The 15477-nt window shown below is 42.7% G+C and overlaps 1 protein-coding gene across 4 annotated transcripts; it reads right to left on the bottom strand.

Moving 5' to 3' along the window:
- Nucleotides 1-3584: 3584 nt before the first annotated feature.
- LOC139419049 (G3BP stress granule assembly factor 2a) lies at nucleotides 3585-13530 on the bottom strand. 4 transcript variants are annotated; one of them, XM_071168914.1, is made up of 13 exons: nucleotides 13294-13530; nucleotides 11487-11605; nucleotides 11294-11375; nucleotides 10878-11051; nucleotides 10438-10528; nucleotides 10223-10328; nucleotides 8889-9069; nucleotides 8537-8638; nucleotides 8340-8445; nucleotides 8109-8168; nucleotides 7885-8013; nucleotides 7534-7661; nucleotides 3585-6877 (listed from the first exon to the last, which is right to left on the bottom strand). In XM_071168914.1, exons 2-13 carry the CDS (start codon nucleotides 11579-11581, stop codon nucleotides 6593-6595), a joined length of 1539 nt encoding a protein of 512 aa, XP_071025015.1. In that variant the 5' UTR covers nucleotides 11582-11605; nucleotides 13294-13530; the 3' UTR covers nucleotides 3585-6592. The 4 variants fall into 4 exon arrangements, with proteins under 4 accessions (XP_071025015.1, XP_071025016.1, XP_071025013.1 ...); XM_071168915.1 differs by having other exon boundaries at nucleotides 7543-7661; XM_071168912.1 differs by having other exon boundaries at nucleotides 10866-11051; nucleotides 13294-13429.
- Nucleotides 13531-15477: the final 1947 nt, after the last annotated feature.

Genomic DNA, 15477 nt, shown 5'->3' with positions numbered 1-15477 from the left:
GCCGAGACGTGGCGCTACGTGGCTGATCAGAGGACAACTGCCTAATTTTTTAAAGGGGAATAAGATTCTACCACACCGCCACTTGTTTGTAAAATGTGTGTATATACACGATTATCAAAACATTCACATTAATTAAAAGAGAGATACGTAAAGAAACAAATAAGGTATCAAACATGCCCTTCTTTCCATGCAAAATAATTCACAAATCAAGAAAATAGAAGATTCATGCATCTGTATTTTTTTCTTCTCCATGTTCATTTTTGAACATAATGGTCTGCTTATATAACGAGTGAAGCCTGCTTATATTATCTGCTTATATAATTTCCATTTAACCTAGATGCTGTCCACAATAGGCACCCGCTGAACACTGGGACCTGTTTGGTATGCAACCCATGTTGCATCTGATGGCCTTTCTCTCAGACACTCTCTCTTTCTCTCACACACACATCAGAGAGAGAGAGGGAGATAGAGTTGACCTTTACATTTTGATACATTTCCCCAGACCAGACACTACTTATCATTTGAGCTTACTTATCACAATCTCTTTTGCACAATATAATGATGGAACTGTCCAAAATCACATACACACACACACATGTCAGAGAGAGAGAGTGAGATAGAGCTTACCTTTTTATTTAGACAAATTGCCCCAGACCAGACACGACTTATCAGTTGAGCTTACTTATCACAATCTCTTTTGCACAATATAATGATGGAACTGTCTGGTAGCTATGAGTTTGAGTCAGGTGTTATTGTACTCTGAGGGTAATTATAACATGTTAATACACATCTGTTCCAGCCAGACACCTGGATAAAAAATCTAAATGTGCAGAAATATCAAAGTAATTATAGAGGGCGCTGAGACAGACAGATCCACTCCTTGTCTTAAAAGGCCTCTGTACAGATCTCAGCATGTTCCTTTCACAATGGAAGTCAAACTAACAGAAGCAGGGATTTTCTCTCTCCTTCTTACTCTCCAGGTATTTTCTGCAGGTAATTATTTTATTTTTTTACAAATCATCTAATTGCTGGGGATTTAAATATCTAACATGAAATATCAGAGATCTTCTCTTCAAAATGCTATGATGACGTAGTGTCATATATTTTTGGAGGAAATGGAGTGAAAATATATATGTTTTAAAATATTAAGAGATTTTGCCATTTGAAATGATAGTGATGATCAGGACATTCAGGGGCGATTTCAGATTAAGCCTAGTACTGGACTAAAAAGCACTTTCTATGGAGATGTTCTATTTAGAATTATTTTTAGTCCAGAACTAAAATGTATCTGTGTTAGCATCACTTTCACAATGTCTTGAATGTCATCCAGAGAGGAACGATGAGACTCCCACTTCCTGGCCCGATCAAGGGGCAATTTCCACGGGAGACTACCTGGAGAAGGGGAGAGGAGAGGTGCACAGATATGACAGACAAGGTGAGTCAAAAAAAACAATACATTCAGACTAGCCTGGAATCCAAACTGAATATTGATCAGTATTACTATCGTTTCAGTGACATGGTGTGATATTCATCTTGGATCCCAGGCTAAAGATTACTGAGTAAACACGATTGATCTCTTATATCGATCTTCGGTGGCATTTATATAATTGAAGAAAAAAAAAACTTTATCTCGTTTTTTTTTCAGAGCAGCATTCTGGGCAATCTGAACATGATGTTATTCACACACTGCTGAGCACAAACGATGCAACTGAGATAGACATCATCAACCGTGACGAGTCTCCATGTAACGTCATATCAGTCATGGACGACCTCCCAACCCCTCAGGTTCACTCAACCGACCCCGACCGCAGTTACCACCAGCAGCCCACACCTGGACAATAACAAAAACAAGAGAAAGGCAAAGGGAGCTCCTCAACATCAGGACCTAGTTGTCCCATACCTACCCATCAGGCCTGGTGCCCCCAACATAAATGGCTTCCCTCCTGCAATGTTCTTTGTCCCTCAGAGAGCTGCAGCACGCCATCCCCACTCCATGAGCTGGTTTCCCAGAGGTTATGGAAGTATGCCCAACTACCTCATGCCTATGTCCGGGCTTTGCATGGAGGTTCATCTTCAGAGAATTCTCTGAGTGACTAAAGTATCGGGTTCCTAAGACCATTTATAAATAGAATGGGGGGTGTCTGTTCTATAGATTCTATTTCTATGGCTAAGAGTTTCTGGTGCTAAGTCTCCATTACTGTCCCAGACAAGAGATCGGCAGAGGCTGATATGATCAGTGTCATTGTGCGCTGAATCTGCTATGTGGAAGTGTTGATAAGCATCATGTTTTTATTTTTTAATCATGCTTACGTGACAAAAATAAACCATTTCCTTTTCATAAACAGTCTTTGAGTTGTTTTGGACTGCAGTGCTCAACCATTTAATTACACTAAATGAATACGTTTAACATGTTACCTTCAGAATCACGATGCTTGCACAATACAAATTACACCCTGCATTGCAAAGAAAGCCAGGTTCGACAAGTGCAACTTTTAATCAAGCCAGAATGAACAATGATTCATGGATTCATTATCGGAGAGTATCATGCCTGTGTCACAAATACGCAGACCTGTGGTCAACCTCGGCTGCCTTTGCAATCAACACAAGGCAGTTACCACAGGAGCTGGAACTAGGTGGTGTCCATTATGCACCAAACTGAAGGTAAAAAAGAAAAGGGGACTGCCAATAAGAAACGTTCCTTTCATTAGAAGTGTGGTTAAGGTTAGGTTTGAAATAACATTTTAAGAAGAGAAATTGTAGAAACAGGCGGGGTTTAGCAAGAATTATAACTGTGGCTGTGGTAACTAACTACATTGAACAAAAAGTATAAATGCAACAATTTCAAAGTTACAGTTCATGTAAGGAAATCAGTAAATTCAAACAAATTAATTAGGCCTAATCAATGGATTTCACGACTGGGCAGGGGCGCAGCCATGGGTGGGGAGGACACAGGCCCACCCACTGGGGAGCCAGGTGAAGAAGCTGGATGTGGAGTTTCTGGGCTGGCGTGGATACACAGTCTGTGGTTGTGAGACCGGTTGGACATACTGCCAAATTCTCTGAAACGTTGGAGGCAGTTTATGGTAAAGAAATTTTACATTCAATTATCTGGCAACAGCTCTGGTGGACATTCCTGCAGTCAGAATGCCAGTTGGACACTCCCTCAAAACTTGAGACACATGTGGTATTATATTCAGTAAAAAAACTGCACATTTTAGTGGCCTTTTATTGTCCCCAGCAAAAGGTGCACCAGTGTAATGATCATGCTGTTTAATCAGCTTCTTGATATGCCACACCTGTCAGGTGGATGGAAAAATGCGCACTGACAGGAATGTAAAGAAATTTGTGCACAACATTTGAGAGAAATAAGCTTTTTGTGCACACTTTTATTTCAACTCATGAAACCAACACTTTACATGTTGAGTTTATATTTTTGTTCTTTATAGTCGAGACCCATGTTACTTCTGGCTTTGTTAATATTCTCAAGTAGGATCCAACATCTTGGGGCATTTCCAACTTCTTTGTCTTTTACGACATTTGGTTGACTGCTGTGCCCCTTAAAACATGACAACCGTGATGACTGGTGCAGATATCAGTAGTTTATTGTATGTTAAGTCCAAACACATTCAAAATGGAAAACTAAAACAAATTTGCTCCATCTGCAACACATTTTTTTGTTTCTACTAGCAAACAAGTAGAAGGTAAACACAGTAAATTAAGATGGCAACCAACTGACTGCTTAGCGTACCACACTTGCTAAAGCCAGGAAGGAAATCCTATTCCACTGAAAAGAGGACTGGAATGATATACATTTAAATCCACTCTACAGCATTTTTCAACAGTGGAAAAAGTTTACAGCCTTTGCTTTAGGGGGTCCTTTGAAACTTGGGGGTAGAGATGGGGGTTTCACTGAAATTTCAGAGCAAAAAAAATAAAAGTACAAATCTGCTCCCAATAAACGTTTTAACACCACTGAGTTAAAGCACTGACTTCAGAAAACTAGCCAGAAAGCATGATGGCATTCCACTCGGCTGACTCTCCTCGCCCTTGTTGACCATTGCAAAAGTAAAATCGCAGTAAGTGCGCTTTTCTTAGCCATAATATGAAACTCACATTATGAGTATATAGGCAACTGTGAAACTTGTCCATATGTGGAAACATGGGGAGGGATGTAGTTCTGCAGTGACCAACAATAGGTTCCTGGAGAAAGGGGCTCAATTTCAAAATGGCCTCTTCCCATAACACACACACACCAGTGTTCGGCACGTCGCTCCAATCCAACCAAAAGGTACATGCATTTCCACCAGTGTGACTGGCTTTTTAAGCTGGCCCACGCCACAAGAAAATTAATTATGAGAGCAATGTCAGAAAAGGGAGTAGGATGGTAAGTGTTTTTACTGTGACAGATTGTCCCAGAAAATTTCAGAAATAGCGCAATACCACCTGACAAGGAAGACCTCAGTAGGACATTTTGGAAAAGGCGCTACATCAGATTTAACTTTCCGTTTCAGTGCAAGAAGACCAGTATAAGAAAAAAGAAGTGCAAAATATTTGTCATTTCTCCTCCCCGATTCTATTCCAGGTTGAAACCGAGGTCTTCCCTTTCACAGTCACAAAAAGAAAACTTCCCATTTCACTGGCAGAGTACTGGTATAGAAATGTTATTTTTCTTATTTTGCCTTAGTGGGAAAAAAATAATAGAAAAATCGGTACACAGCACATTGAATATTATCAGCATTTTAAAAAATATGAACGCATAAATGGATTTTAAAAAGTGAGTGTCATCCCAGATAAAGTTTGCACTAAGGCTAAACCACACCTAAGATTACCATTTTACAAAAATTGCTGCCAACGAAAAATGTTTGTTGATGAAACAGTCGGATGCCCTTGGATCCAGGGCTTATGCCACCGTTCGAGACAAAGACCATGCTGCTCCAATTGACCGTACCGATTGAGAACTGTCTAGTAGCCCATGTCTGAGCCGTGCAATACAACGTTTTCCTTTAAGAGGGCATTTCATTCACTGTCCGATACAGTTACTAAGCAAACAGCTCGTCAATACTGCAGATCCAAACTCTTCAACTGATCCCATTTGCTTGACTAACCAAGAATCACACATGACTAGTATGTGCCAATGAGTCATTTCTTTAACATAATAACGCATCTCTGGGACATTTAACATTAAAACTTCAGGCACCCGTTGTCTCTCTAGTCTCTTCAAAACCCCAGAGCAGATACTATAAACAAATGCACAACTTGCAGCACATCATCTTAGGTAGTTCAACAGTACTTATGGGAGAGTGAAATGTGCACCAGAAAAACGTTATAATCCTGTGAAGAACACTGCAAATTCTCCTGGCCTCAGTAGGTAGAGTAGTTCAACTGGAGCTGGGAGCAACACCGGACACCCCGAACTCAACTCACTAGTAAGACTGGAAAGATGAAATAGAAGGCACCATCATGCTTTTATAGTCAAGTTGAAAAAAAAAAGAGAGAATTAAATCATACAGTGAACTATGATTTTTGCTGTACATTTATTATGTTCCTCCGTACACTTGACGGGGAATGGAGGGAGAAGAGGAACCTCAGTTTCACGGTTCTGGCAAGGGTAGGGGAGAAAGAAAATGAAAAAAATGCATGAAAATAAAAGAAAAAACAATAGGGAGCGAGTCTCCAAACATTATCACCACCACTCTCCTATTGGTCAGCTTGGGTTGTGTCTGTGGACCATCCTTTTATTTCCCCAGTCGGTGAAGTCCAGGAACTTTGAGCTTTTTATTAAATTCATTTAGGAAAATAATCATTCTGTAGATTGGTATGTTGTATTCCAGCAGTAATTGAAGCATAGTTATGGGTTCGCAGATGAAAGATGTGAGAGAAGTATATTGGTCACAGTAAACAGGCCTGAAGTGGAGGCCTGCCTTGTCACGTCGTTTAGCTTTGAGACAACAGTAGATGTCTCAACCAGCTGCGATCCCAGGATGTCAATGTAACATGACAAAAGTACCCATTAGTGCATATTGATGAGTGCATTATGCAATTTGTTTTAAGCAGTGTCCTTTGAAAAGGAAAAAACTAAATGCAAGCCCCCCCACAGCAGGAAATTCACCTCATGCTTTTCCAACAGTAACAGGCAGAGATCTCCCACATATAAAATGTGCATTAAGAGGGGTTTCGTGACGTAGCGCCCTGGTAAGTCGAGGCGTAATAATCTCTATTCCAAATGATGGGCTGTATTATCGTAGGTAAAAGTCTATCAGTCCCTCCTCCTATAACGATGCAGATTACTCCTGGTTGCTTTTCCTCAAATTTACAAATTAATGTTTGTGAATTCTTGACAACACTGGAAAAGTACGCTCAGCTCACAGCTAAGTAAAGCGAAAATGCAAATTTGACGTTTGCTCATTTTTGTCTGTCACATCAAAGAAGAAATAGTTGACAGTCTGTCACATTCCAAAGCCAAAAATACTTTTTTACCGAAACGAAAATAAACAAACAAAAGTATATACGTTTATACATGTAGATTTTTTCGTTAACGAGAACGGTAGAAGATGAAGAACGTGGTACTACTTCCGAACTGCAGGTGGCACTATCAGCGGCGCTGGGTGGTGAAGCGGCCCTCGGCGGATCCTCCTGCTCCTCTTCCAGAGCCCAGGCCGGGCTTGGGAGCACCCATTCCGCCCCTGGGTGGTGGGCCCCTACCGTCACGCATCATCCCGCTGCCGGCCACCATGCCTCCTCGCGGGCCACCGGGCCCCCTGTCGCCGCGTCTCCCTATGTCTCTGCGGTCGTCTCCGCCACGGACCTCCCGCTCACGCACCGCCCTGGTCTTCTTCTCCTCTACGTTCAGACGCACCTCGCCACGGAACATGATGGGCTACAGGACAGAGGGGACCGTTAATACAGGACTGGCAGGTGATTAGGGGACCTTAAGAAAATACCATTTTCACGATCCTTCTCATTCACTGGTTTGCACATCATAAAACCCTATTGGTTGAATCTTTGGTTGTATCGATTGTGTTTGTAGTTTTCCTGCATAGAAAAGTCTTAGGAGGAGGCCTGCCTAAGTGTTTTCGGGCCACCCATGTCCAGAAAGCTAAAACAAGAGCCCCCAATATTATTTTTTCAATTATGATCCTTGAGAACCAACAAATCACCAAAAATAAGAGTCAGGGAGAATCAAATTCCAAAAATGATACATTCAGGAGTATTTTTGTCAGAGAATGGGAACCCCATAGATTTTGTTAGAATGTTTGAGACTCAGATAGCATAGGCCAAGCTGAATGTTGTCTCTGCGGACAACGGGAGGGCTTCAAATTTCCAGTCAGCACCCCCCCAGCACCATTTTGCTCCAGTAAAACCTTGAATACTCCGTCTCCTGTAGCTGAGATTCAAACAAAGGGACAACGGGCTAGAGATTTGGGGATTAGGATACTGTGCATAAAACCCATAGGTAGTGATTTACAACACCAAGTTGTGTGCCACCAAAACACCCGTGTGAATGAGGGGGATAATGATGAAGTCAGTACTTGCCCCCCCTACCTTCGCCCCCAGGATTCTCTGGACAGGGTCAGAGTCGTCAAAGACCACAAAGCCAAAGTTGGGCAGCTTTCCTCCGACTCCCTTGGTGTTGATCCTCAGCTCCACTACATTGCCAAACGCTGAAGGAAGACATTTTAGTTTTCAATTCCAAATACTGAAAATCATACACAATTCTCCTGCTACGTCATCTGTAGTTTACCGCGTTAGTCACACCTTAACAAAAGGTTGGAAGATGTAAACTGTTCCAAACGCACACAATTCTATTGATTTAAATGCCATTGATACTTTGAACAACCAGAAAATGGCATGGCTAAATAACCATTCATGTGTACGAGTGCTTACTCATGAAGAAGTCCTTGAGCTCTGCCTCGTCAATGTCATGAGGAAGGTTGCCCACAAAGAGCTGGTGGCTGTCTGGGTACCGAATGATCCTCCTGCTGTCCATCTCACCGGGGTCCGCCTCGCCCCGACCTGCAGTCAGGAGAAGTCATTAGCTACCATCTGCACCGTCACTCTGTACCAACACTGAAGAGAGCACATTTAGTACAAAGTCACAGCTTTATTACCTTTGTTGACAAAACTGAAGTGGGGTTTCCCAGTTTGTGATTCTGAAGGTGCAACACCATCTAAGTGACAGAGACGTGCACACATTGACCCATGTGTAAATAATAAAGACTACAGAAGTGTGAGCACCTGTGACGTGTTGAGAACTAAGCAGACCTAAAACCAAGAGCATATTGCGTGTATAGACAGTGCGTCTATAGAAAAACATTGCTATTAGGTCCCACCGGGCTTACCAGGTCTGGAGGCTCGCTGTACGAAGGCTGGTCTGTCGCGGGGGCGCTGGTCCCGGGGTCCCCGGAGAGGGGCCATCTGGCTCTCAAGTTTGGTCTCCACTCTGGGCTGTAAAGGAGCGCGACACACGAGATGAGACCTACTTGACCACAGACAACACTCAGCCCAGACACACACAAGACACAGGTGGAGGGGTTACCTGTGAGCTTGGTGCTTTAACAACATGGGGGGGAATTCCAGAGGAGGGTCCTGTACCGCTAGGAGGCAGGTTTTTACTGGTCACCGAGGCCCAGGAGAAGGTCTGCCAGGAATTCAGTCAGAATTCAACCGTGCCAATCAGTAGAACACAGTACAATATGATTTTGAAAGGCAGATATCTTGACAGTAATCCGTGCAATAGTGCTACTTCTGAAATGGCACCCTATTCCTTCTATAGTGAACTTTTGACCAGCGATCTATATAGAACAGCAGTGTGATTTCAGATGCAACCTGCATGTTATTGTGATGTTATAAATGGTCATAGCACTGTTGTACCAGGAGAGTGGACCAACCTTGGGGGCCTCCTGCGTGCTGGGTGGGGACTCTACTGGGACCGGGGAGGGGGCCTTCTCCTCCAGCTCCTCCATCACCTTCTCCTCCACGTCAGGCTTCAGCTCCTCAACCTCGGGCTCCGGTTCAGGCTCGGGCTCAGGCTCTGGAGCCGGCTCCTCCATAGGCTCCTCAACACCATTGCTAAATGAAGCAGAAATCAGTCAAGTTTTCTACAGCCGTTTGCCTAGATGTACCTTTTTATAAACTCAGATACAAGCTCAATATGATTGGATTCGGTCACATTTCTTCTTGACACAAATATGATGCAACTGTACACTCACTGGCCAGTTTATTTGGCACCCCACACCATTCATGAAAATGGACCGCTCCTACAGACAGACAGTGAGTCATGTGGCCTGCTAGATAAAGCAGGCAGACAGGCATCCAGTTACTATTCAATTGAATGGACAAAACGAGTGACTTAGGGCTGCGCGTGGTATGATCACTGATGCCAGGCGCGCCAGATCCAGTATCTCAGAAACTGGCTGCCAGATTTTCCCACACAACAATGTCTGGAGTAAACCAAGAATGGTGCGACAAACAGAAAATAAAAAAAACATCCAGTCAGCGGCAGTCGTGTGGGCGAAAACAGCTAGTTGATGAGAGGTAGAATGAGAATGGAAAGAATCGTGCAAGCTAACAGACGGGCCACAATTAGATCAATAACAGCGCAGTACAACAGTGGTGTGCAGAACAGCATCTCAATGATCCTTGTCATAGATGGGCTATTGCAGCAGACAACCACACCGGGTTCCACACCAGGTTCCACACCATTCAGGTAAAAACTAAATGCGGCTCGTGGGCACATGGTCACCAAGATTGGACAATCAAGGAGTGGAAAAACAGCACCTGGAGCATGACATCGAGTTTAATTTACTTGAGTGGCCTGCGCAGTCCCCAGGCCTCAACCCAACAGACCATCTGGAATGGGCTAGACGGCAGTACATTCATGCTGCGAACAATCCACAGCAACTGCGTGATGCCGTCGCCATCAGCATGTACCAACATCCCTGTGGAACGTTTCCGATACCGTGTAGAACGCCCCAAACAATTCTGTCTGTTCTGAAGGCAAAGAGCAGGTTCGACCCAGTACTAGATGGGTGTACCAAATAAACTGTCCGGTCAGTGTACATACCAACTGTATGCCATGTTTACTTATTGTTGTTTTTTAATGCAGTGCACGTTTTGTACATAAATGTAATTTCTCTAAAACAGAACATTAAGTACATCTAGTCGCCATTGATCTAACCATCATTGTCAAACTGGCATGGTGGTCTCCATGGCATAGACTTACATGACAGGGTGAGGCTCGTAGTAGGTAGTGCTGTTAGGACTGTCCTGGAGTGGCTCTGGGGACGGCTGTCTCTCCTCCTGCTCCTCCTCAACCTCCTCTTCAGATTCTGAGGTATCATTGATTAACAAAACAAAGTATACAGACCATATAAACAAATTGACATCCAAAGTCAACATTGAAGATAATTTAACTGGACAAAGTGCAGAATTTCTTACCCTCATCAAGTTCAGCCTCAGAGTCGCCGAAAACCTCATCCTCATAGCGGAAAATGTCGTTGTGTACGTAGAACTTGTTTGCCACGGAGCCCTGTGGAAATAGCCAGACAAGCTATTATTATTTGTGCTGCACTATCTGACGAAAATGTGCTTTTCCCCCTCATAGTTGAGGTGCTTCATAATCTAAGAAAAAGTGCAGAGTTGTTTTCAGTGGGCATTAAATGTTTTGAAACAGAGTGAATCAGGGAGGTACTTCCTGAACATTGAGCCCTACTGAACACAACGCAGGTAGTCACTCCACTTCAATTAATTCTACCATTTCATGACTGCTGAACACAATCCAAAAATCCCAGTGAGTGACAATTAAAATATGACAACTAGCCTATGCTTAGTAAAGTGTGTGCAGTGAGCCCCGCCCTTTAGCCTACCGTACTACGCACCTCTGGAGCGAGCACAAAGGTCTGCATGAACTTCCTCATCGGCTGGCCGTTGTTGGAGAGCTCACCCAGCACCTGGACCACAACGCCGTCAGTCAGTGTGGCATGGGCGTCCACGTGTCTGATCTTCGTGTGGCATTCTTGGAACTGCAGGGACAGGACCTTCTTGTGGATTTCCTGGGTAGGGTGAAGGAAGTACAGTTAGAAGTAAATCACAAGGCCAGGAGTGGTTTATAATAGAATCACATTTCCTGCATTATTACATCACAGCACTTGGAAGGTTATTAAAAAATATTTGAACATCTAAATTGTTTGAGATTTGCATGAAAAGCATCCCAAGTGAAGACTATTGACTGTGTTATATTTTTCAAAACAGGTAGTTGTCATCTGGATCTTTGATTTAGGTTATTGACACTTACTGCTTGGCCATACACTGCTTCTGCAAGCTTCCCATTGGAGTCAAGTCCGCCATGAACATAGGAGGAGTTCCTTCCATAGAACCTGTCATGACAAAGCAGAGACATTTAAAGTCCTGCTGGCACAGGTCTACATAAAGCAATGGAAGGTTATCACATACTGTGGGCTATTCAATCTAGACAAATCGGTCAGTACCTGTGCAGGAAATCGGGTGCTTTGTTTAAGAGTGTGTAATACTGCCTCACAAACTCCCGCCCTACAAGCAGGGGACTTGGCTTCTCCATCACCATTTCTTTGGTAATCAATATCAAGTGCTGAAACAGAACATTAACAAAACATTTAAATCTTGATATGAAGTAATACTTTGAAGTGACCTAAGAACATGCAGGTCAGCATTGCAGAAGGAAAATAAAGCCATGACAACTCATTCTTATTGGACATAATTGAGGCAACATGTACAATATCAACCGTTAATACCAGAATGAGACCAATGGAAAACTGAGCAACTTATGAATCGTTCATGAATGATATTTGCATGCAAATAAAAAAGTATGTACAGAAACGGGTTATTAAGACGTTGCTTTCTAGTTTTGAAATTAGTTGAGAATATGAAGACAAAGTCGATGCGTTCAACTGATTTTTAAAACGACAATGCACCATGTTGTTCGTGTTCACATTTTAAAATGATACATATTCATCGTTGCTAGCGAACTACCTACTTTGATAGCACACACTAGCGTGCAACTGCGCCATCACGTTTATCCACCCGGACACAAAAGAGGGGTACAAAGCATAGGTCGACTTCAACGAGACGTTCTCAGAAGAGTTGAGAGATTGTCTGAACATATGTTACTAATCAAATGAACAAATGAGGTTAATGTTAAATTAATTTGTTTGAGAGTAGCCAGGCCTATTGTGACGGAAACTGCGGAAGGCCTCCCACGACCTGGTACAGCCTCCGTCGTAGCTGGATGTCTATTTGTGTGGCATCGTCGAATCATTTCCCTGGCCTTGATACCAGACATAACACATGTCGCTAGAAATAGTAGACCAACTCCAAATGCTTTGAAAGAGGCCTCGTCTTATTTGGAAGTGTATTTAGCAAACTAGTTAGGGCAGCATACTTGTAAGGTAAACGAGGATTAGCTAGCTAACGCTGGCATCCTACTAGATCGGTGCTAGGCTAATTTGGGAAAACTCGTTAGCTAGCTCCTAGTTAGCCAACACGTTAACACTGCGTGCATTGATAAATAGCATTGCCCCCAATATTCTAATGTAATTTAAGTATACATTTTAATCAACAAAATGCACAGAAAAGTCCGTACCGGTTGCTAATTAAATGATAGTGAAACTAGTACATTTGCTAACGTTAGGCAGCTAATGGCGCTAAGCTAGATTTGTGGCGTCGTTGCTTTTTCTCAAGCTACCTTGTCTTGACAACTTTGTTTACCCCTATCAGTTTTCCTTCGTGTATTAACATGCATCAACACTTTAATGATGCAAAGTCATGTGGCTCAATTTCATGAATTAGAAACGTTGAACAGCTAGCAACAATCACTTTGTAACTAGCCAATACTCATTGGTCTATTCTGACCGGTTAACACGTTCGTGCAAGTGCCTAAATCCTGGCACCGGCAGGCAAGGTTTTCTTGAACAGAGCTGGTTAGCAAGCAATATAGTGTCGACACCAGTGCTCGTGTTAGCATTGCACATAATACAAAGGCCGACTGGCTAGGTATTTTTAGCTATAGCTAGTTAGTCAATGAGAAAAATAAAATTGAACACGGTAAAATTCGGGGTTTAGCATCACATGATACCATGCCTGTTTATTCCATTTTAACTCAAATTGTCGACATGAAATTAATTGAAGACACATACTGTACAGTGAGCCAACAAAGATCTTCACTAACTTTTTCCCGAGAACAACTACAGTAGCGAGCCATTAATAAAATGTTATCCTTAGTCAGATTATCTATTAAAAAAAAAAAAAAAGGTAACTTACCTTTTGAAATTCCTATCTAATTGAACACAGTGATTAAATGACTATACTCTGAAATATGAAGAATATTTCAGGTGCAATTTATAATATTTCTCTCCCTCTACTGACAGACTTTATGATCTCTGCTGTATCAGAGATTGGAATTTAAAGCGATAGACTTCAAATTTATTGTCTAACCCCTGCAATCTAGGCAGGGAACCCCCGTGACAGTGGAGTAGCCAATGATATTTTTACACTGGACAACATCAATTGTGACGTGGTTTGGTGTATTTTCCCGCCTGCCTTCCTGCCTAAAAATCCCGACGTTATGACGTCACAAGGGTTTATTTTGTCATAACTCATAATATAATATTCATTATCAGCCAACAGTTAAAAAGAGATTCATTGTGACTTAAAACATATTTACCAAGAAAATAATGTTCATATAGTATGTTCTATACACTACAAAATTGAGCAATCTGTAATGCATGAGGCTGTTATATGTTTTATTCCTGACAGACAGCAGATAACTTGAAGGCTACAATTAATACTTTTGAATACAAAAACTGGAAGAAACCTAGAGCCACAGAAACAAGTCTATCATATGCCTGCCAGTATCAGGAGACACACCCACAGTGCATTCGGAGAGTATTCAGACCTCTTGACTTTTTCCACATTTTGTTACGTTACAGCCTTATTCAAAAATTTATTAAATTGTTTTTTTCTTCTTCTCATCAATCTACACACAATACCCCATAATGACAAAGCAAAAACAGGTTTTTACTGAAATGTCTATTTACATAAGTATTCAGACCCTTTACCCAGTACTTTGTTGAAGCTCCTTTGGCAGCGATTACAGTCTTAAGTCTTCTTGGGTATGATGCTTCAAGCTTGGCACACCTGTATTTGGGGAGCTTCTCCCATTCTCCTCTGCAGATCCTCTCAAGTTCTGTCAGTTTGGATGGGGAGCTATTTTCAGGTCTCTCCAGAGACATTTGATCGGGTTCAAGTCATCCATAATGGGTCAGCGGTCAAACGACCTCCACTCATCACTGTAAAACGCTCCCTGAAACACTTCAGCGAGCAGGCCTTTCTAATCGACCTGGCCGGGGTATCCTGGAAGGATATTGATCTCATCCCGTCAGTAGAGGATGCCTGGATATTTTTAAAAAATGCCTTCCTAACCATCTTAAATAAACATGCCCCATTCAAGAAATTTAGAACCAGGAATAGATATAGCCCTTGGTTCTCCCCAGACCTGACTGCCCTTAACCAACAAAAAAACATCCTATGGCGTTCTGCATTAGCATCGAACAGCCCCCGTGATATGCAGCTGTTCAGGGAAGCTAGAAACCATTATACACAGGCAGTTAGAAAAGCCAAGGCTAGCTTTTTCAAGCAGAAATTTGCTTCCTGCAACACTAACTCAAAAAAGTTCTGGGACACTGTAAAGTCCATGGAGAATAAGAACCCCTCCTCCCAGCTGCCCACTGCACTGAAGATAGGAAACACTGTCACCACTGATAAATCCACCATAATTGAGAATTTCAATAAGCATTTTTCTACGGCTGGCCATGCTTTCCACCTGGCTACTCCTACCCCGGTCAACAGCACTGCACCCCCCACAACAACTCGCCCAAGCCTTCCCCATTTCTCCTTCTCCCAAATCTGCTCAGCTGATGTTCTGAATGAGCTGCAAAATCTGGACCCCTACAAATCAGCCGGGCTAGACAATCTGGACCCTTTCTTTCTAAAATTATCTGCCAAAATTGTTGCCACCCCTATTACTAGCCTGTTCAACCTCTCTTTCGTGTCGTCTGAGATTCCCAAAGATTGGAAAGCAGCTGCGGTCATCCCCCTCTTCAAAGGGGATGACACTCTTGACCCAAACTGCTACAGACCTATATCTATCCTACCATGCCTTTCTAAGGTCTTCGAAAGCCAAGTCAACAAACAGATTACCGACCATTTCGAATCTCACCATACCTTCTCTGCTATGCAATCTGGTTTCAGAGCTGGTCATGGGTGCACCTCAGCCACGCTCAAGGTCCTAAATGATATCTTAACCGCCATCGATAAGAAACATTACTGTGCAGCCGTATTCATTGATCTGGCCAAGGCTTTCGACTCTGTCAATCACCACATCCTCATCGGCAGACTCGACAGCCTTGGTTTCTCAAATGATTGCCTCGCCTGGTTCACCAACTA

The sequence above is a fragment of the Oncorhynchus clarkii genome, chromosome 10 (genome assembly GCF_045791955.1).
Source record: "Oncorhynchus clarkii lewisi isolate Uvic-CL-2024 chromosome 10, UVic_Ocla_1.0, whole genome shotgun sequence".
Taxonomy (NCBI): domain Eukaryota; kingdom Metazoa; phylum Chordata; class Actinopteri; order Salmoniformes; family Salmonidae; genus Oncorhynchus; species Oncorhynchus clarkii.
Note: the sequence above shows the minus strand (reverse complement) of the source record. Positions and strands in the feature narration are given on the sequence as shown.